This window comes from Puntigrus tetrazona, chromosome 5 (assembly GCF_018831695.1).
Source record: "Puntigrus tetrazona isolate hp1 chromosome 5, ASM1883169v1, whole genome shotgun sequence".
Classification (NCBI taxonomy): Eukaryota; Metazoa; Chordata; class Actinopteri; order Cypriniformes; family Cyprinidae; genus Puntigrus; species Puntigrus tetrazona.
The window spans coordinates 21,671,675-21,695,490 of record NC_056703.1 but is presented as its reverse complement, the minus strand read 5'-3'; the positions used below and the strand labels follow the sequence as shown (position 1 = coordinate 21,695,490).

Below are 23,816 nucleotides of genomic sequence, written 5' to 3'. Positions count from 1 at the left end.
ATACGCCCCCGGAGCATCGCTCCTCCTTTCTCAGGATTACAGAGCGGACGGGTTTATTTTTGCCTGAGAGAATTGAATACTTTATGGGAACTCATGACATAAATATTATTTGCTAAATTTTATATTCATGAACATACATTTTCAGAAAGCCTCTCTCTCTCTCTCTCTCTCACACACACACACACACACACATTAAAAATAAAATAAACAATAAAGACAAGAAAAGGGCAAATACAATTTGCAAACATTTATTTTAGTTTGTAGAGTTTTTTCCGAGATGTTTTGTGTTAATGTTTTCATTGTTTGCATGCAGGGTTGCAAAGAGATGGAACATTCTGGAAATAGTGTAGAATTTTTTAAAACTTTACAGGATTTTTTTCTTGAAAATTTCTGCCCTTTTGCAAACCTGTTTGCATGTTATATTATATTATATTACCGTGTATTTTTTCAGTTTTCTATACATAGTGTCAACGCAGTTTGAAAGAAAGAATGTGGAATATCACGATTCACAAACATAATCTGATTGCCGAACCTAACTGAATGCTATTCAGCCTATTAACCCATTCTGCGCTGCGTCCTAAAGTGCACACTATCTAACCACATCTGCTCTAAATAGTAAAAATTAGCGTCACACAGAATTTACGAGCAAAGCACACAGAGACGCGAGCTCGCTTTCAGATGGACGATGTGCGCATGCGCGCTACCAAACACTGACGTACTTCCTGGGCGGAACACGATGGCTCCCGCTAAACGAAAACAGAGCTGTGCAACACGTGGATATGTTTGAAGCGGAGCCAGCATCTCTCGACATGCTCTTTACTTAATCTTTTTGAGGTAATTTTGTGTTCTCTTGCAGACACCGCGGGTGTTTTACCCGTCGACAACGCGCTAACCGGCGGCATTAGACAACACGGAAGTGTCGCGTGATAGAAATACACTTTGGTGGATTAAATAAGTATGGCTCTCGGTAACGAAGACTACTCGAGCCGGCGGAACAACGCCCCGGTTGAAGATGTGATGGACATCGAGAGTCACTCGCAGCTCATCTTCGAAACCCCTCCGCCTGAGGTTGTCGACTCCATCAATGAGTGTTTCGAGCAGTTCACACGAACCCTGGAGCAAAGTGATGCTGCTGCAGGCCACCGGTCTCCTTCGGACAGGTAAACTAATTTAGATGTAAAACTTTAAACGTGTCGACTCAAAGTGAACACACACTGGAGTCAGCTGAACCGAAGTCGGTGTTTGTTCTTTCCCCTCCGCGCTCATTAGTGGAGTTACACTGCAGCAGAGACGCGACAAATATCAACAGTTCTCAGAGCGGTTTTAAGCGAGGCGATGGTGATTTTTTTAGTGTTTCGTGTGTTTTAAGGTTAAAGCCTCCTCTGAAACATTTCGAGTTTTGACAGCTGCTTATGAGCATCATTTATAGCTAAATAAATGGTTAAGCTCCCAGAGGACACAGGATTTTTCTGTGGAGGTAAAGGTTAGGATTGGGATGCACTGCAGTCTGATCTTGATCTGATGCCCTCAGAAAGCATACTGAAAATTATCCATATGTATATTAGGACTACACGATTAATTGAATTTCTAATCACTATTACAATCATGGATTCCACAATTCCACAATCGTACAAAATCAACTTGTTTTATTCTGCGTGCTTAAGATGTGTGCTTTTATTTCTTTTGGTTATCTTAAGGGTTTCTGAGCTGTTTAAATTTTAGTATAACATTATAATATTGCATACAAAACGTATCCGATGTATGGTTTACATTTGAAGCTTAACACTATGGAAAAGCGATACATTTTTCAGTTTGTTTTAGCTTATCAAAAATTTTTGCATGTTGTTGTTTCGAGTAATGATATAAACATGGTGATTGTAATTAAAAATAAAATAAAATTAAGGAAATAACCAACAATTATTATTTTTGTCATAATATATGCATTAGTTTGACTTTTTAAAATGCTTTATTGTTTCTCATAGGCTACAGTAATATCTTTTTGTTGTTTTTATTAAACACATAAACATAATTTGGAATTGTTGTAATATTTGGAATTTTTTTTATATTATACATATTATAAATTTATTATACCAAAGCCTTTTACTTGAACATGTTTTTTCATGCACTGCGTCACATCTCTGTGTTTCCCTATACAGTTTCTCTGGTGAAAGCCTGTTTATAACGCAGTCTAGAGCTAAAGCAGCCCGAATTAAAAGACAGCTCGGATCTTCTGAGACGCCGGACTCCATCGGTGATTCTGGAAGTGGGAGAGAGAATGAAGAGCAAGCCAAGGGCAAAATGAGAAGAAAATATATAAAAAGTCTTCCTCAAAGACTTAGCTTTCCATTTCTGTTGAAATCAAGCAATAAACATTGCATATCCTTAAAGAAGCACCGGGTTCTAGAGGTGGGTCTCATTTATATATATATCTCATATGCTGTTCTATAATTATTTTATAAACATGGAAATTTAAATAGCGCATGAATAGTAATTTACTGTGTCCTGTCACTGGTTGTTGTGAGCTTGTGATCATACACACACACAAACACACACACACACTGTGGTGACCTAACTTATTTATTACTAAATTATGAATTATTCAAATGAATCCAGTGAGATTTTTGTTTGCATAAGGAGTGCTCCACACAGAGATCTGATCTCATCATTATCCAGAAGAACTCTGGCAGTGTCTCCAAGATGCTTCAAGAAACCTAAACTCAAAGCTGTTCTGAGCAGCTAGTGTTTTAATATATGTGGCCACCGCTGTGTGTAGATGACTTCTCAGCAGCTCATTCTCTGGCCCGCTCTATTTATAAGCTGTCCCCTCTGTGTGAAGGGTTAAAGCCAGCACGTGTAGAATTATGCTTGAACATGCACCGTTGAATTTCTTGAGCGTCGCCATGTATGAATGTCTGTGATGGATCTCAGAAAATGATTTTGCTAACAATAACAATCCCCAGGTTAAAATAATGTGTACTTGAACACACTAAAAAATACTTAAATACAAGCAAGTACATTTGTAGTAGATTCTTCCTTTTTTTGTGCTAAAATGGTTACATGCTAGAAATTCACTAGAAGTACATTTTGTACTTTCGTAGTTTGTCGGTGTAATTTAAAAAGTATAATATCAGATATTTTGAATAGATTTTTAGCACAGTGAAATAAAGTATACTGCTGCATAAATATGCAAAGGGCTATAATTAGTGTATTTCTTAATTGTGCTTTGGTTTAAAAATGAGTTCAGTATTAGTACACTTTTATATTCTAAATTTATTAATCTTTAAATTGGTTTTATTTCACATTTGTTCCTAATGAAATAGATATATAGTGCAGTTTCCCAACTGTGCTCATTTAAGTACACATCATATAAATACACTAATTGGCACTAATTACATCTTTTTTTTTTTTTTTTTTTTTTAAGTGTAGTCAGAGGAAGTACCAGAAGTGTTTTATAATTGCTTTGATTATATTTATCTCTTTACATAACATTTTAGTGGATTTTTATATATACTTCTATTTGTATTTGGTTCAAAATGTATTTAGTAAAACCCTTTAGTTACTGTGCTTAGACTAAATGGTGAGTGAAAACCGTTCACTTGAAGTACTTTATGGAATTGCACTGAAATAAAGTGTATTTTTCAGCTGGGACAAGAAGACAAATGTGTTAGCTAGCAAACCGCCATCCAATTTCTTCAGGAATTGAATCTTTTTTTTTTTTTTTTTTTTTTTTTTTTTTCTGACATTTTGGGAAAGTCGTTTTTTTTTTTTTTTTTTACTGTTATGGCTTTTAATGATGACACTTTGTTCAGATATGCCAGACATGAGTGCAGGTCTCGTGTGATCAAATGTGGCATGTACTGCATTCTTATGTAATAACGCGTTTTTACATGTGTATTAAAAATGTATATTTGTTTTCTAGAACTCAGAAATAGGAGGGTTCTTAAAATGCATATGGAAAATCAAGGATTGCTGTGTGAACACGGGGAAAACAATCAGTGAATCTCTGCTGGAGTCAGAGTAAGTTCTAATTACAAACAAAACAAATTTATTCGTAATAGTTTATAAATAGTGTTTCTTGATGAATGAACTCCAATTTCAGCCTAAGTGATGACTCTGAGGGGGACGAGCACAACAGTGATCATGAAGTCACAAAAGTGGTACGTAATGATGATTTAGTTTTATATTTATTCATTATTTTATATTTTCTCTAAGAAATGTGTGTGCTGTTACACAGCCATTCATGTTAAAGACATTTTCCTAATTAGTCCATGTCAAATTTTACATTTCAACAGAACGATACTAATGCATTTTATCACGTATTTTTTTCTTTTTCCAGGATAGAACCATTTTTGTTCCAAGTTACTTTAAAGGAAACCAACATAAATGGCTTCCACAATCCTTCCTGGAGATGAGAGCCCAGTGTTCACTTTCAGACGACGAAGAAGAACGGCTATTCAGCACCAAAGTGAAAGAGAAGAAAAGAAAAAATAAATCTGCCATGAAAAAGAAGGCAAGTGCTTCAAAAAACAAACCCGCTCGCAAAAGCAGAGCTGCAGCCAGGACATTATCAGAATCGTCTGTTGACTCTCTCTTCATGGAGCAGGAAAAACAAAATAAGACTCATGAGGTTTTAGCTGCATGTTCAGATGCTGAACACTCAGATTCAGCTCATCACAGACGTCGACTTACTGAGCAGACTGTCCAGTGTCTTGAGAACTTAGATGGAGATCATTTAGTGGTAATTGAAGAGACACAGAGAAACTCTATTGAGGCACTTACAGAAGCAGCTGTTCATATGGAGCATGATGGTAATGCAAGTCTTTCATCTCAAGCTGATGACTTTGCTGAATCGGAAAAAACTGTGTCAGACCTGCAGTCAGAAAACACAGCCGAACGTGTGGAAGAAATTAATTCACCTGTCCTTTCAGACAGCTTGTTTACCAGTAAACAGAAAAATGAGAAAAGGCATGAGTTAAATACACAAGAAGTAGAGTCTGGTGCAGATTCTCGTGGAGCAGACAGTGCTCATTCAGTTGAGATGGATCGGTTCAGTGAGTCACAAACTACAGAGATGACACTCAAAAGAACAAAAAAGAAGAGGAAAGACAAAGAGAGGACAAAGACAGAAGATAACAGTCGTACAGAAATCTTGTCAAATGAAACTTGTGAAGCTCCTGAGACCGAACAACCTGAGCACAGAGGAACGTCAGAGGAAATCTCAGGATTAAAATCAGTGAAGAAAAAGAATGTAATTGAAGAATCTCCGTATGACTCTGATTTTGCTCTGGATGTAAATTCAGTATCTCAGTTTGATAATGTCACTGATAGATCAACTACTCATGAGACGGCAGAAGAAAGACCAAGTGATGTTCTTGAACATACGCAAGCTGAAATAAATGATGCTGCACACTCAGATTCTGTCCAGTGTGCTGGGAACTTGCATGGAGATCACTTATCTGTAATTGAAGACAGACAGACAAACTCTGTAGAGGCAGTTACAGAACAAGCCATGCAGCATGAGGATGATCTGACGCCTGGAAATAACCTGCTCAACAAAAGCAGTTCTTTGTTGCTACCACAAGAGGGAGACATTTCTATACAGAATGACATTCAACAGACTGACAGTGACTTTGGTTCACAGGATTTATTCATATCATTGAACAGTCCTAAAGCGGCACCTACTACAGTGAATATGGAGGAGAGCGATCAAGACAGTGATGTGACTCAAATAGAGACAGAAGTAGAGTTTGAGTCCATTTTTGGCCCAGGAACACCGAGATGGTGTGATGGTGGCTGCCGTGCCTATGAGGACAATTACAGCGATGGAAAATCTGTGTCTGTGTTTGGGTCAGGAACACCAAACAAGCAGTTAACAAGTCAAGACATGAACAGTACCCAACACCCAGAATCCCAAAAGAAAGCCCAGACTCCCGTTGGCCTAAATAAAAAGAGAAAAAACGGGTCAAGATCTCATAAGGATTCTGATGTTACAGATGTAGAGGAGACCGTGAATGTGCAACCGTCATCCGGACATTTACCACTAGCTGGTCAACCATTAAAAGAAGTTTGCTCAATTTTATCCGAGCGCCTCAACATGAGGAAACGAAGGGAGATGGAAACGGATCCTCAGGAAATTCCTTTGTTTAAAAATGATGGACTGAGCTTTATTAAAAGAAAAAGAAAGCTGAAGGAGAAATTGGGTGCAACTAATTTTATACAGTGTGATTTAAATGTAGATGTCGGCTCTGAATCACCAGCTGATGACATTACTGGAGTTAAAACAACACCCAGAGAGAACAAGAAATCAAATGAAGTGGAAAACAGAGTAACGAATAAAGAGCAAAGGGAAGAAACATTTTTACATATTGTGGAGACATCACTGAACCTGGAGGAAAGTGTGGCAGATGACAGTGCCATCCCAAGGGTTAAGAGGAAAAAGAAGAAAAAGTACAAATTAAAAGAACATGACGTAGAGCCAAGTGTAGAAATTCAGTCTGTTGAGACGGTTCAGTTCAGTGGGTCACAAACAGCTGAACTGACATCCAAAATAACTAAAAAGAAGAGAAAGGTCAAAGACAGGACTAAGATTGTATACGTAGGGGACTCTGATAGACCAGCAGAGTTGAGAGTAAATGATCAACACAGTGAAGTTCCAGAGACGAACGAACCTGAGTTTATACAGACATCAGAGGAAATCACAGGATGCCCAGTGACTAATGTAACTACATTGAAACCTGTAAAGAAGAAGAAGAAGAAGAAGAAAAGAGACGAGACTGAAGAGCATGAATATGAACCTGTCGATCTGGATGTAAGCTCTAGGTCTCGGTTTGATCATGCCATTGAAGAACGGCCAATTGATTGCAACACAGCTGAACATTTAGAAGGTATCGCACCACTTATTTTAAAGGCTGCCAGAATCAAAAAGAAAGGCCGAAATGCAAGTTCTTTAAGTGACATTATTGGACTGGAAAATCAAGCATCGGGCTCGCAGTCAGAAAGCGCAGAAGTAGTCTTGAAAAAGAAAACAAAGAAAAAACAGGAATTACAAGAGCAAAAGAATGCAGAACTTGCTTCAGATATTGGGGAAGATGTGCGTTTGTTTCAACAAAGTGAGTCATCAATTACAGATTCGCTAACCAGAAAAACAAAAAAGAAGAGAGCAAACAAAGACAGGGAAAGGACAACAGATAGCTCGTCGAATGGCACTTTTGACCAGATGTATGAAAGACTTTCAGAAGTGAGAGAAAATAATGTGATTCAGTCCATTGAGGCCAACAAGACCAATCTGTTTGAACATTTACAGATGACGGAGGACATAAGTTGTTCTTCACCCAGTGTAAATAAATGGAAGAAAAAGAAAAAAAAGGATAGAAGTGAGAAACCTCAGTATGATTCTGCATCTCAGCTTGATGTTGTCTCTGGGCTGATGGGACAAAAGATGATTGAAAGGCCAAGCACTGACAGTGCAGTGGAACATTTGGAAGGTAATTCAGTAGATACGTTAAAGGTGGCCAAACGCAAAAAGAAAAGTCAGATTTCAAGTTCTTCAGCTCAAGCTGATGGCATCGTTGGACTGGAAAACGCTGTGTCAGACCTGCAGTCAGAAAACACAGCCGAACGTGTGGAAGAAATGAACTCACCTGTCCTTTCAGACAGCTTGTTTACCAGTAAACAGAAAAAGAAGAAAAGGCACAAGTTAAAAGTGCAGGAGGAAGTAGAGTCTGGTGCAGATTCTCATAGAGCGGACAGTGCTCATTCAGTTGAGATGGATCGGTTCAGTGAGTCACAAACTACAGAGATGACACTCAAAAGAACAAAAAAGAAGAGGAAAGACAAAGAGAGGACAAAGACAGAAGATAACAGTCGTACAGAAATCTTGTCAAATGAAACTTGTGAAGCTCTTGAGACCGAACAACCTGAGCACATACAGACGTCAGAGGAAATCTCAGGATTAAAATCAGTGAAGAAGAAAAAGAAGAAGAAGAAGAAGAAGAATGCCAGTGAGGAATCTCAGTATGACTTTGCTCTGGATGTAAATTCAGTATCTCAGGTTCATAATGTCACTGATAGATCAACCACTCAAGAGACGGCAGAAGAAAGACTAAGTGATGTTCTTGAACATACGCAAGCTGAAATAAATGACCCTAAACACAAGAAGAAGAGGAAACGCTCGAGTTTGTCTGTTAATAACGGTTCTGAGTTCAGCTCTTCTGATGCACAAATGCAGGAAAGTGTTGTACCTGAGAGGAAGAGGAAGAAGAAAAGAAACTCTGATCACGTGACAAATGCAGGTGAATTGATTTTGGAAAGTTCTGATCACACAGCGCTGTTTGAAAAGTCTCAGAGCCCGGTGTTGAAATCACTCGAGTCGATTACGAAGAAGTCCAAAAAAAGGAAAAACAAGGAAATTATTGAAAGCATAAATCACGTACCGGAGAATAGTGCTCAAGCAGAAACCATACAGACAACCAGGACTGACTCAATCATACAGCACAATGCAGACAGACAGGCCCACGTTATTATCTCACTGGGGGATTCTGAAGATATTAGAAAGAAAAAAAAGAAGAGGAAGAAGAAAACTGAAAATATCACGGTCTTATAACAATGACTCAGCTGCAGCAGTACATGAAGAAGACCCACCCAAAAGATTCTGTTCATTCACACACAAAACACGTGAAAAGATTAACCTAAAGATAATCATCTGATGAAGAGAGGAAAGTTCATGTGTACTTAAAGGAGTAGTTCACCCATCAATGAGAATTCTTTCATCATTTCCTCGAGTAGTTCCGAACCCCTTAGCATTTACTCGGTTTGGAACTGCTCGAGTAAATGATGAAAGAGTTTTTGGGTGAACTATTTCGTTAATAGTTAAAACTCTTCGGTCCACAATAGAAAAGCGTGGGCAGGAGGTGATAATAAGGCGAGGAAGAAACCGGTTCAAAAGATAAAGCTTGTTTCTAAAAGCTGTGACTAAACGTATTTTTAACGAAGCGTTTTGTGAAATGCTACACCTGTACATATTTATAGTTACTTGTTTTGTTGACGTGCAGATGATCAACATTCTTGTGACAGTGGCTTTATTTTTTTAATAAAACATGTACATTTTATTTCAATCATTGTACAGCCAAATTAAACGGTCTCTCCTAGAGCACTGTAACATTATTACTGTCAGAAGAGTTTATTTATACAGAGGCAATATAATTCTGACGTACTTTATACATCTGCATTGTGAACACTTAGTCTGCTTCAGCCAAATAAAACATACCAGGCATTCTCTGTGTGATAAATACACCTGATCTGTGTTTTATTTTTCTTCATCAAAAGCTGAATCTTAATATTTTGCTTCGGCGAATATCTTTTATGTGTGGATACTGTCTTGTCTTCCGTCTCAAAATGAAAATCGTTGGGCGCCATAACAGTTTGGTTACTAACATTTATCAGAATAACTTGCGTTTCAATAAAGTAGAATGTATTTAATGGCCATTTTAATTGGGATAGCTATATATTATTTTTATCCATATATTAACATTTCATAAAGGCTTGCTTGAAAACTGATCTAAATGCTAGATCACACTCATGATTTTAAATTGATTCATAAATTGCATGATTTCACAATCAAAAGCCTTCAAATAGAAATAATTGTTATAAATGTTCTCTGTATTCAGTAATGTTCTGTTTTAATCCCTTTTTTATTTTCGGCCGACCCACAATGTTTAGTTTGCGTAGGTGCATGGGTCACCTGCTCGGGTTTATTATTGATTTTTTTTTTTTTTTTTTTCACGCGATATTCCCTGTGACATGAGCACGACCGACACCTAATCGCTCGATAAGCCACGACGAGATTGCGAAACCCGCCCCGCGCGCGTTAAACGTACACTAGATGACACACGGACGCGGTTATGCCCCGAGCTTAGCCTTCAAATAAGCATTATATAACAGCAGTCGGATCGCAACCGGTGACCGAGGAAGCAGCAGTTGAGCGGAAACTTTGCGCTCTCGTCTCTCGTGTGCCGCGCGCGTCCGTGCAGCTCTCGCCATGAGTTCGCGAACAAATTGTTCGTGTTTACAAGAAGCCAAACGAGTGGCTATTTTTGGAGGCACGCACGGGAACGAGATGTCTGGCGTGACGCTGGCGAATATGTGGATGCGGAATTCAGCCGAGATCGAGAGGAACGGTCTGGCGATCAAGCCGTTCATAAGCAACCCGAGAGCGGTGGAGAAATGCACCAGGTACATCGACACGGACCTGAACCGAGCCTTTACGCCCGAGAACCTCAGGTAAACAAACACCTTGCAGAACGCCTCGTTTTCCGCGCTCGTCCGCGCGTGCTTGGAACTTTACGCGGAATCGCTCTCATGAAAGAGAGCGACGCAAAACTTTCCCGCTCTCGTGTTTTGGAGGTTTACTATCGCTCTCCGTCCGCGGTGTTTATTGTTGTCGCGCATACGTCAGGTCGACGTTTTCCGCCGCCGGCGTGCCTCTGTGTTTTGCGTCTCGCGCCTCGTTTGAACGCCGCGTTCAGCTGACGCGCTGGGCTCGGTCCGGTCGTTTAACGACGAAGGAACGCGTCCTTTTGTAAACGGTCACAGACGCAACGTCGCCGAGTCGAGCGGTAATGTATCAGCGGAGCGAGCGGTCAGCTGATCGGAGCCCCTCATGGCAGGACCGTTGAGAAACGTGAGCGAAGCGTGATTTGGGTCACGAAAAGATCCTGCTGCGTGGCGTCCTGAACAACCGCGCAACAATTGTTTGTGCGACTGACTAATGGAGGACGTTTCAGTATCCGCGTAACGTTACCTGTTTGTGGCATGTCAGTTTTATAAATGCGCCTTCGCTGTCAGTGTTGCACACGCTAAAGCTTTAAAGTCTTTCATTCTGGAGTCTACAGAAGTCTACACCTAACTGGTTATTCAACCTTTTTAAAAATGACCTCCTGTCACAGTTTAACAGCTTGTTATTGGCTTTCTGGTCAATTAAACCATCCAAACAGTTAATACGGAGAATGTGATTTTAGTTCAGAGGACGTAATTAGAGCAGAATAGATATAGAATAGAATAAAAACATGCATGAACACAGTTCAAGAGAGCCGTTAAGTTGAAAACACTGCCTATTGGAGAAATGATTGGCACTACAGCGTACCAAAACATCAACTTACAAAGAACCTACTTTTTGCATACAGATATTAAAATAAACAGAATTTGCTCGGGGTGGGAAACGTGGATCCTGAAGGGCCTGAGCTCAGGGTTGAAGCTAAACTCAATCAATCTCCCCCAGCCCTGCTTTTATGTCACGTTAAACAGGGATTTTGATGCTTTGCTTTATGTTTTTTCTAATATAAATTGTCGCTCTGTTATATTTCCATTTCTTTTGGAAATCGTTTTTCATTGAGAATAGGCTGTTTAAATGAAAAACAAGGTTTGCAAATTAAAACATCAAAGCTAGGTGAGACATCATGTAATGTACTCAGAGAGGTTACAAAACACACAGTACATCCCGACAGATGTCCACAGCTGATTGTTTATTTATTAAATTGTTTGTAGACCAGCTGGAAAGCCTAATGAAACTGTCAGAGCTTTATTTTTCAGTCATCCCTTGCTTTGCGTTCGTGTTGTTTCTCTTAACTGTTTTATTCCTGCTGATGACGAAGAACTCTTCTGGAATATTTCTAATCGGTTTAGAGCATGTTTCGAGTTTAAATAAGTTATTGTTTGAGTAATAGCTGATCTTTTCGTCATCCACTGATCTGTTAAAAGAGTTAATGGTTCGCCTGCCCCATCTGTTATTCAAGGGATTTTTAACACCAGTCCCTGCATGCTTTTTTTTTTTTTTAAATTAGGACAAAGTCTTGGAAAGGTCTGAACTTCTAGGTGTCTTTATATATTACTAATGCATGTCCATTTAAGTCACTAATTTAATGTGTTTCCTATGTAGTATTAATCGTTTTTGTTATTTCTTGTTTACAGTTATTGTATAAATTTTTAAAATTAACATTGATAAGGATTTCTCCCCCCACAGCGCTCTGGACGTCGAAGGCCTGCCGTATGAAGTCCAGAGGGCCAAGGAAATTAATCGGCTGTTCGGACCCAAAGGAAGCTCGGATGCATATGACGTCATCTTTGACCTTCACAACACCACCTCAAACATGGGCTCCACCCTCATCCTGGAAAGCTCAACAGACCTCTTCAACCTGCAGATGGTGCATTATATTAAAGTAAGAGAGTAGATCCAGTTAAACTATACAGTGTCATTAAAATAATTATTTACCCTCTGCACCTACGCTGCTGTTCAAAACTTAAGGGTAATAATTTTTTCCTGCTTTTATTCAGCAAGGGTGCATTAAACCGGTCAAACTTGACTGTAAAGATATGCAAAATGAATTTTTAAAATAAATGTTTCTTGAGCATCAAGTCAGAATGCTATAACGCTTTCTGAAGGATCACGTGACGCCTTTAAATTGCAATGATGCATCACAGTAGTGCCGTTTTTACTGTATTTCCCATTAAATAACTACAGCCTTGGTGAGCATAAGAAATCTGAACGTCTTCAATCTTTGATGTTTTAAAGTGCGTCAAAAAAGCCATTTTCACCCTACAGAAAGCTATGGCTCCCCACACCTGCTCAGTACTGGTAAACGAACACCCGCAGCTGAAGTATTCAACCACGCGCTCTGTGGCCAAACACCCTATAGGTGAGTACCAAGCAGGTCAAACCTGATCTTAAATCAAGTTTAATATTACATCTGTAAGCCAGCGAGCTGCAAAGAAGAGGAATAGTAAGGAGTAATATGAAAGGTTTAGTTACCCTGAAAGCGTCCACAGCCTCATTCTGTGTCATTGACGAGACTCCTTGTTTTATATAATAGTGGAAACCCAACACCAGTAGCAGTTGCGCCTGTTTTAATGAATGTATTTAACAGCCCCGTGGGAACCAGTGACTTAGATGTGTTTGTGTTGCAGGTCTTGAGGTTGGCCCTCAGCCACAGGGTGTTTTGAGGAGCAATGTGTTTGAATCCATGAGGACGATACTGAAGCATGCACTGGACTTCATCGAGCTCTTCAATAGTGGTGAGGTCACTGGAGGTTAAGCAGAGATCAGCACGCTCGCTGCATTGAATCTGGAATGTGTTTCTACAAAGGGATTATAAAGCCAACCGAGGTGGCCACAATACGATTAGTTTCTATATTTCTTATGCAATAGCATTATTTTCTAATATTAAACCAGTGGCGATCACGTCTGATAGTATTGAAAGTTAGGGTATGGAGCCATAATGTTGTGTGTGTGTGTCACTCAATTAGATGAGAAATAACGCTGTTTTAATGATACGTTGTTTATAGAGGCTTCGCGTTTACGTAACTTTCTTCCCCCTGCGGCCATCTGTTTCTCTGCCAGGACAGTGCGTGACATTTCAAGACGAACGGCTAGCTGTACTACATATGAACACACTTAGACATGTACTCACTGGCCAAAGGTTTGGCTGCATTTATTTGATAAACAATAGAGTAAAATTATGGAAGCCTTCGTATCTCATAATTCTCAAAAATGCGAAAAAAGTGTTGTTGTTTTTTTAATGTCACGACTTCAAGATTAGGTCTATAGCTCACAATTCAAATTCAGTTCTTTTCTGAAGTGCAAGTTTATATAATTTTTGTCACCATTCTGACTTTTTTTTCCCCCTCAGAGTTGCATGGGAAAAAAAGATAATCGTGAGATAAGCAAGTACTTATGTTTTATTATGCAGAGGAAACGGGCATCCATGAAAGCCAGCTATATTTTGTATATTACCGTTTAAATAATTATTTAACATTTTGTATATATTAAAATGCCGTTTTTGAAAGAGGTTTCTTATGCTTGCAGTTTGCATTCATTATATAAAATATATAAAATATAATAAAACTAATATAATGAATGTTACAATTTTAAAATAACTTTTACATTTTCAGAAAGGTCATTTGTACCCGTGATTCTCAACAGCCGTTACTCCAGTATTCAGTATCAGATTATTCCCCATATTATTATCTAATATAAACCAATAGTGAATGTGCAGGGACAGTATGGATCCACAATATTTTTCAGATATGACAAAATGCACATCCGTTTACAATAATGCATTTGAATATCGTGTTTCTCGTATCATTTATAGATGCTTCATGTTTACATAACTTACTTTCCCCCCCGTGGTCATGCGTTTCTCATCCAGGATAGTGTGTGACATTTCAAGACAAACGGTTATGCTCTCAGGTCATTGAGTCAGCAAGCACTTATTTAAATATGAACTGTCTGACCTCGGCATTTCAGGCCGGTTTGAAGTATAGACTTCTTCTTCAAGCGTTTATCTTCCTCTTTTTTTTTGTGGACACATTTAAAGAAGGCAGTCACGTGTCCTTTCGGCCTGACACGGACATTTCTTCATACCTCACACTGAGCTGGTGCGAGCGCGGCTGCTTTCTCTTCTGGTTTTGCTGTTTTGTGACTTGAATGCTTGTTTGCTAGTTGGTTAGTTTCCATGTCATTGGTAGCTTGCTGGGTTTTGTAGTGTCATGCTGTGTGGAGGGGCTGCATTGTTGTGGATGAATGTCTCATTGTGAGCGCTCAGACGTGCTTTCCGTTTGCCGGTGTGGAACCTTGTTTAGACCACAACGTAACAAGCAAAACACATCTGACATAATGGAAACTATTAATTAGAGGACTCGGGGATAGAAATGACGCTGGAGGCATCTGTTATGAACTCAGGCTAACAGCAGAGTAAACCAACTGTTTTAAAAAGACATTTAATGTTACTCATAGTGCACTTTTAAGGGATTTGGAACATAAACCTTTTTTTTTTTAATGCAAAAGTTCATCTTTTCATAACTTGTGTACATGGCTTGTCTTATATGCCCACAAAAGCTGCATTTATTTAACAGTACATTTGTGAACATCGCTGTTAAAAATATTTGTATTTTAATATTATGATCTATGTTGTGCATCTTAATACTTTAAACTGATGCATTTAAAAAAAGTATTTATATATATAAATAATAATTATATATATATATATATATATATATATATATATATATATATATATATATATATATATATATATATATATATATATATATATATATATATATATATATATTTATTTATATATATATATATATATATTTATTTATTTCTAAATGTCTGTCACTTTTGGTTAATTTATACGTCCATTTTGAGTAATAGTGTGGAAAATGCATAATGTCCCCAAATGTTTGAACAGCATATAAAAACAGCATATAAAATAATATAATGAATGGCTTGTACCACTACAAAAATAAGGCAGGGTTCATATTTTTGTCATGTTTACAGTTCGACAAAGCAAAACAACTATACAAATGAAACAGCATATCCAAAGATAAACTCATTAAAAATGTGTGTAAAGAAAAATGAAAACACGAGGATCATTTCACCATGTGTCTCTCTTTTAAAGGTGTTGTGGGGCTGTAAAACAACATATTGTCATTTTAGATGTTCCAATTAACTTATATATGAAACATGTTGGTTTTTCATAGATAGTAGTAATAATGTGAAGGAAGATGTGAGGAGTGCCAAACCTTTGTAGCAGCGTGTACAATTATATTTTTAGTGAATGTCCATTTCATAAATATTATTAACTGTGACTGTCCAACTTATTAACATATTTTTATTAAGGATGGAAAAATACTGGGAACTGGCTTCTCTCTTGAATGGAGCGGTCTGCTTGTTTACAAAAGATCTTGCTGTTATAACATTTCTAAGCCAGCTTGATTCCACTCCCACCGAAAGAACCAAAGCTGAAAAATACAGCATCACCTAAGCATTATAAACATGTTTCTACATTTAACTATGTAATGAATCTTTATAAAAGCCACTGATTAATACTTAAAATAACTTACCTATTTTTTTTTTTTTTTTTTTCTCAAAATTAAAATGAGAAATTTTCTGAAAATGTACTCATCCTCAGACCATCCAAAATGTAGATGAGCTTGTGGATCTGCAGTGAATGGGTGCCGTCATAAAGAGAGTTCAAACTGCTGATAATAACATCACAATCATCCACAAGTATTGCTGTCACTTATGGCCAAAAACAGTCTAAAACAGTTGTCACAAATGTGAGATTTTTATGTGAGAGGACCACAAGGAATGGACTTTTCATTACAGGAAGCATTATTATGGATTAATAAGTCTGATTTTGACCAGAGTAATGAAAATACTCTTTGTTTGTTAATTGATGGATGGACTGTGAATTTCGTGTGGATCATTGTGATGTTATTATCAGCTGTTTGGACTCTCATTCTGACGGCACCCATTCACATCAGAGGAACCATTAGTGAGAAGGCAATATAACGCTACATTTCTCCAAATCTGTTTCCATGAAGAAAGAAACTCATCTACATCTTGGATGACCTAGGGGTGCATACATTTAAGGAAAATTAGATTTCTGACTGAACTATTCCTTTAACAGACAAAGTCAAATCTTTTTTTTTTTTTTTTTTCTTTCCAACTAATTTTCCATTTTTTTTTACTGTCGTAGGTGTAGAGTTTCCTCCATGTACAGTGGATGTTTTCAGAGTCCAGGAGAGAATGGACTACCCCAGAGACGCCAACGGCAACATCACGGCTATGGTGCATCCTCACCTACAGGTATATAAAAGGGCCAGCTAGTAAATGCATAGAGAATTGTGTTTCTTTTCAAAGCAAAGCATATACCCTCGAGCGGCGAATAAAAGCGTTGCTCTTTACAGCGGGGATACGGGGAGGAGGAAACACATGTAAGAAAATGTGTCCTGTGACTCAGATGTTTGCTGGGCTTGTTTTGACTTCCAGGCTTCGCTTATTTTCCACAATAACGGTCCTGTTCCATTCCCTCTTCTTTCTCTTTCTGTTTAGGACTGTGACTGGGAGCCTTTGAACCGGGGTGACCCTATGTTCCTAACGTTCGATGGGAGAACAGTCCTTTATGAAGGTGCCAACACAGTGTACCCCACGTTTATTAATGAGGCTGCATATTATGAAAAACAGCAGGCCTTCATGACCACTTGTAGAGAAATACTAGCCGCTAATGCTATCAGAAAAGCATACAAGTAAGCTTCCTCTTAACAGTCACTCTGACACTCCGATAGCAGACATATTTGTCGTGTGCTGTACTTTGATCTAAATGTGTAACTTCAACATTTTTCAGATTCTTGATTAAATAGAATGGAGTTTTATGGCCATTATTTAATTTTTATATATATATATATATATATATATATATATATATATATATATATATATATATATATATATATATATATATATATATATTTGTAACACCACAGGACTTTCTAACTGAATAGTTAAAAAAAAAAAGAGCCAAAAATTTACTAAAATTGTCTTAAAAGAGACACTATATGTACATCCTATGTAACAATACCATTCAAATGTAAAAAATATATAAATATATATTAATTATAAGTGGATCAAAAACTACAAAGTTGTCCTAAAACCTGAAACAAAATGCATTCTTGTCTTAGAACAAATTTAAAAGGAACATTCCATGTTTTTTTGAAAATATGATATGACCAGGAACTATACTTATTCTATGTCTGGCAAGCTGGGGACTATTTTCCACAGGTGCCTCGTGGTATCAATGCAAACTTTCTTGATTATTACTCCAGACTGAGAGTATAGTTCCTAATCATATCGGCCTAGACAACTGAAACTTTTCATTTCCCACCGGTCGTAGTACTATATATAACCACAGAAGAGTCAAGGTTTAAATAGGAAAAATATTGAAACTCTTTGGTCATTTTTGAACGTGATGCTACTGGTCTAATTGGATTCAATGATCTGTGCTAAGCTATGCTAAAAGTGCTACCGCCAGACCCGGAGATTGGCTGAATGGATTCAAAAATGTAAAAACCGGTATAATGAGCCTAATTTAAAAAATCCACGTTGATTAATATATATTTCTGAATGGTCATGGGACACTGACAAAAGAGTAAAATTTGAATTTGACATCACAGGAGCAGATTACCATATATAATCACTAAACTATAAATTAATTGAAAAGAAATAAATAAAAAATATATATATTACGATAGAAAATGATTATTTTACATTGATCTAATTATATATTTTTACAGTATTTTTTCCCTTTAAAACAGTTGTGTATGTGTGTATTCTTTAAATCTGCCCGCTTAAAAATGTAAAAAAGCTCATTTTAGTTTTTTATTTGTAATCTACATCTAAAGATTATAATCGATATTGCTTTTTACATTTTCTAATAATAATTCAAATCAGGTTTGTTTTGTACTGAAAATCCACGGTATGTAGGGAAGAATTTCTATTCCTAGAATTTTAAAATACTATATAGTTCTACCTCTAGTGTATGTCTGCACAGTTCAGATCCTGATGAAATGCACAAGCTCAGGAACAGTCTTCACTGCCCTCTAGCCTCTGATTCAACACACCGTTGACTCAAATACTGACCTGAAACAGCCTTAAAACAACCACAAAATAACCTCTCAGCACTGTGCTTATACGTCATGCATCATGGGAGATGATTCATCTGTCGAAAACTCTCTGTATTTTGTGCTGTTTGTGATGCGAAAGTGTTGTAGTCTTGGAGTTCCTGACTTCGTCCTCATTTCGGTGGTGCAACCCAAACATTGCCTTAATTCAACAAACAGAAACTAACTTTTGCCCGATAGAAACGGTTCCAAGAGCTCCTAAAAATAGGAACATGCAGTAATATATGATATGATTTGGTATACTATATGGGGGAATTTGAGCTCAGCAGGCACTGAATAGCTTTGGCAGAAGTGTGATTTCTAGAAATATGTGTGCGTTTTCCACTGTGATTTTTGTGACGTATGTGGCTTGTGTAAATTGTTGAAAGGCCCATTGTTGTTGTTTCTGAAATGTTTTAAAATGTCATATCTATCTATGCAAGGAATAATATATCCACTTTATGTGAACTGATGTTTTTAGTTTGTTTCACATTGAAGAAGAATCTTGGTTATTTTGAATACATTTAGCAATTATTCCATACTGTGTTGTGTGACGTCGTTCAGGTCCAGGTGGATAGGAGCATTGCTCGAAAAAGTTAAATGTTGTCAAAACGTGGAATATAATGTACTTTAATGTCATAGGCATTATCGCAGTGTATTTGCATTACATGAAGTCTCGTCAGTCTTAATGAGATGAATTAATATGGAGTAAATAATTTCATAATGTAAGTGTATTATGTAAACCATTTACAAAAAACCACAGGAGATTTCTATTTTGTCTCACGCAGATCTTTTCAAATAAACAATAAAAATGTTTGTCTTCATTAAATCTACTTTGCGCTTTTTAATTCAACGGATCCTGTATTATAAAAAATTAACTTTTAAAATATATCAATGCACGCTCATTTACATTGTATGCTGGTTTGAAATTACATGATGGTGAGAACAATAAAAATGTTTTGTTTTTTTTGGAAAATGAGCTTTAATTTTACCCCCAGGTCTGGAGAAATTCAGCATTGCATCACCTGCTCACAAGAGGATCTTTTGCAGTGAATGGGTGCCGTCAGAATGAGAATTTCCGGCCAAAATACCAGTCCATAACCCATAATCATGCTTGCACCAGTGTAAAAGTACATCTCCAAAACCCACCAACATATTAGTTTAGGACTGTTTTTGTAAGTGTTATATTTCTCCTCATTTAGCATTTTTTTAATTTTTTGCTGAAGAAAGCAGTGTTATGGCTAGAGATGGTGCTTTGACGTTACTTGACGGAGGAGTTGTGTGGATTGCTTCAACAGTCAACATTTTGGATTCTCCTTCTGACAGGACCCATTCACCACAGAGGAGCAAGTGGTTATGTAATGCTACATTTGAAGCGAAACATCCTTTAAGATCTGTTGAGCACTAGAGGGCAGTACTTCATCATTAAACTTCTTATTCCGCCCTCGATTCTAAGATCTTAAAAAGCACAGTTGCTCTAGCAGCTGTGGAGTTCCCGAATTTCAAAATCTGGAATTTGTTTTTAGATTTGCATATTTTTGGCCACATTTGCTTTAATCAGCAAAATACACGTTTTCATTAGCGAACAAATGCCACGTAGTGTCTTTTGGGAAGGGCACCTAAATCTCTGTTAAATCACCATCTAGTCGATTCATTGTCATTTGTGTCTTACTCAAAGATGGGTAATGCGGTGTCACCGCGTCCCTCCTTTTTCACAAATCCGTTTCATCGGTTTTCTAGAAAGTGTGGCGTGATTTTAATGTGTGAATCACCATGGTAACTGAACCAAGTTATGTATCATGCGTTTACAAGTCACTGCCGATCGCTAAAAGTTGAATAGGCTTTTAGTAAAAATGACCTTGCAGTTCTGGGACGGACTCCAAAATGTAACTGGAATAAAGAAACAACGCCTTCTAAAGGTTCCTTTCTTTCCCAAATGAAATACATTGCACTGACCTTCCATCGAATAATGGCGTGAGCTACTAAAACGAGCTTGAATTCGCAGGGAGACTTTCTCTCTTTGGCTGCCATTCAAGCAGGAGTTAAATGCATTGATGCGTATCAAATAAAGGATGACCTAATCGGGTCTTCAGTTTCTGACACATGCCGGTTTTATAATAGCTCTACGCCCGGTGGCTTTGGTATAACTACAATAATTGGTGAATAATTGTTTAGATATGCTAAGGATTCTACTAGATCATGTGAGATGTTTACACCCCGGTGATGGTTCATGCATCAGCCGAGGATGAGACGAGACGAGCCCTCGGCCTTTCAGAGGTATGACTGCATTAGCTTCACTGAATGCACTCGTCTCCTGTTTCTCATGTAACAGACCATTCTCTTTTTCCTCCCCCAACTGCCTCATAATTACCATCTTACTCATAGTTTTTCCTCCCACACAAAAGTCATTTTTCTTTCTTTTTGTCATAGTTGTTGTTTTCCTTTTGTTTTATGAACATGTCATTTCCCTCACGAATTGTACATTAAATATTTTGACAATATTTACTTATTGTAGTATCATTGAGATTTTTTTTTTCTATAAAGGTGAATAATTATAATATCTTAATATCAGTATTTCAGTGTTTTTTAACGTTTATATTTATTTGAAAATGTTGCTTTGACAACTATCTGAATGCATATTTTTTAAGAATAATTTTATTTCAGTTAACGTTTATTTAAAAAAATAATAAATAATAAAAAAAAAATATATATATATATATATATATATATATATATATATATATATATATATATATATATATATATATAAACAAACCTTTTTGAATTTTTTTCTTGTGTTGAACACAGAAGTCAATTATTCGTTTGATTATTCATTCCATACAAAAAAAGAAGAAACAATATTTTCAGTCTTGTTTTGGACCCCACTGACTTTAATTGAAAGGACAAAACAGTTGTAACATTATTCAAAATAGAGTGAGTTAAAAAAAAAAAAAAAGAGCCCCTGATTGGTTGTTAACATGTTAAAATAAATAATTAGAAAGTGCTAAACCACTGAATGTCCCACACAAATACATTTTTACAAGGATTCAGGGTGAACGTGGGATCAAAGGATGCAAAATGTCATGAATTATTAATATGGATTCCTGTTGAAACTGCATTTGAATGTCCGGTGCTAATGCATAAGCACACATACTAAAACCCTTGTGAGGGCTTTGTTTGATGTGCACTGTGGAGCTGCAGAAATTCAAACGATAGCCATTTTTATAAAGAAAGGAAAATTCTGTAGCATCTCAAGCTCCTAAAGCCTTTCTAAAGTGGATTGATCCGTACAGCAGATCCCTCTGCCCCCCCCCTCTCATCTCCGATGTGATCTGTGGATATCGGTACACATATCTCTCATCTTCTGTTTCTCATAGGACTGCTGGAACCCGGCCATTCCCGTTCTCCAGTGACACCGTGATACCCATATCAAATTAGTCCTGCGCGTCTCTGCTAATGGTATTGACATCGGGGTGTAAAGGGGAATCTGAATGAACAATAGGCCCTGGCGGCTCTCAGCAGAAAATGGACAGTGAATTAGACTCAGTTGGGACCTGACCATAAATGTGCTGGAAGACGCTTGAGTAAAAGAGTGTGAAATATCTTTTTGTGTAAATGTCCGCTCTCTTCCCAACTATTACGTCAAAAATAAATGCAATTCCTTACTGATATCTGCAATGATCTTGTAAATAACGCACAAACAGCAGAATTAAAATTAAATCAATTTATTTATAGACAAAATGCATTATTGCAGTTTGAGCAGCCGTTTCACACAAAATAATTATTTTAACTTCTATTTTTGACTCGTTTGCTACTTTATTTAGCTGAATTACGTATCATGCTAACTATTATCATGCTTAACTATTTTTAATGCCTTTCCTAGTATTTAGGCTACTCGACTTTTTTAAAATCTGTTAACCTGTAACTATTACCTGCTTCTGTTTATTACTTTTCTTTCGTTTTAATCTGGGAGCACATTTATTCGTATATCGGAAAGGTATATTAACAGGAAAACGCGTGTTTACTCAACAGGTGGGGCTGCAATGGTGTGTAAAAAAGCGAGCCGGGATTTTGCGCGTGTAGATGAGAACGGATCTGATTGGCTCGGTGGCCGACTGACGTCACGACTTTCCAATGTAGCGGAAGCTGAAAGTTTTTTTTTTCAGTTGTAAACTGATACGCGAGCGTGAGTGGATATGCGCGAAGGAGAAAATGAACAGTCGCTGCCTAACAACTGGCGTTTGAGACGGTGAACACAAGTCGTTTTTAGCAGGAACGAGACTCACTCGAGGACTTCCCCTCCCGCTTTGACAATGTGGGAGCAGGCGGAATTTGAGAAGCACTGGAGGAACGAGTTCCCCGACGGAGAAGCGCCCGTGATGAACCTCAGCTCTGCGGAGGACATTGAGGCAGAGCTGGAGAAATGCAAAGGCAACCTGAAGGTGTTACAGCAGGCGCTCTCCGAGGAGAAGTTCAAGGTGATCTACCTGCAGGCCACTATCGCGCAGAAGAAGAAAACTTGCGACTTTGAGAGACGGTGCAGCGAGGCAGAGTCAAAGGACAGTCCTTGCGACTCGGAGAGCAGAGGCGGGGACGAGCCCTCTTTCGTCCGGGACATACTCCGGGGCAGCAAGACAGGTAAACCCATCCTCGTACCTCCTCGGAAAAAGCCGGATGTTCCGCGAGAACTCTCGCGCTCCGTTGCCGAGCAACGGATAAACGAGCAGGACAGCGACCACGAGTTCGAGGACGTGGAGCTCAACGAAAACTTTCTGCGAAAAAACATACTCAACCCAAAGAGTCAGCGGCTGAATCCTCGCATCCGCTTGAGTCGAGACCTGGACTCGGATGATGGCGGACTGTCTCCTTCCCTCGCGCTCCGCGGCTCTCACGGGTCCGGGCGCAGCACACCTGACGGATACCTGAGCTCCGACCACGACGACTCTTCCTCCGCGGGTAGGAAAGACTTTACAACTCAAAACACCTACCGTACCAGTTTCTTATCACCTGTCCCTCCCCAGCTCCCTTCAGAAGGAATGTCGCTCGCGCCGGTTTATCGCTTATCGAGTAGACAATTACGCGTATGTCGTCGTGTCAGGCTCTTGAAACGTTTTGGGAACGTGCGTCTTACTCAAACACGTACTGAACGCCACCCGAGAAGTAGTCGAGTCTGTTTCTTCATTGATGCAGTTTTGGAGAAGTGTATCGTTACATCACTCAGTGGATTCTCTGCAGTGAATGGGTGCCGTCAGAATGAGAGCCCAAAACATCACAGAAAATATCCACTCGACTCCGGTCCGTTAATTCACCCCAAAGCA

At 38.1% G+C, this 23,816-nt stretch overlaps 3 protein-coding genes across 3 annotated transcripts in view; all 3 read left to right on the top strand.

The window, feature by feature from the left end:
* Positions 1-323: 323 nt before the first annotated feature.
* Positions 324-9,291, top strand: pho (phoenix). The gene is made up of 5 exons (XM_043239117.1): positions 324-1,160; positions 2,157-2,406; positions 3,920-4,017; positions 4,100-4,157; positions 4,337-9,291. Exons 1-5 carry the CDS (start codon positions 958-960, stop codon positions 8,600-8,602), a joined length of 4,875 nt encoding a protein of 1,624 aa, XP_043095052.1. The 5' UTR covers positions 324-957; the 3' UTR covers positions 8,603-9,291.
* A 532-nt stretch (positions 9,292-9,823) lies between these two features.
* On the top strand, positions 9,824-17,252 carry aspa (aspartoacylase). The gene is made up of 6 exons (XM_043239118.1): positions 9,824-10,278; positions 12,017-12,212; positions 12,596-12,689; positions 12,958-13,065; positions 16,539-16,648; positions 16,895-17,252. The coding sequence occupies exons 1-6, from the start codon at positions 10,037-10,039 to the stop codon at positions 17,090-17,092; spliced, it is 948 nt and encodes a 315-aa protein (XP_043095053.1). The 5' UTR covers positions 9,824-10,036; the 3' UTR covers positions 17,093-17,252.
* Positions 17,253-22,594: 5,342 nt separating this feature from the next.
* LOC122345940 (active breakpoint cluster region-related protein-like) overlaps positions 22,595-23,816 on the top strand; it is a 248,527-nt gene continuing 247,305 nt past the window's right edge. The window contains exon 1 of the mRNA XM_043240482.1: positions 22,595-23,454. Within this exon, the coding sequence (XP_043096417.1) occupies positions 22,812-23,454 (643 nt within the window). The 5' untranslated portion in view covers positions 22,595-22,811. The remainder of the gene's footprint in view (positions 23,455-23,816) is intronic.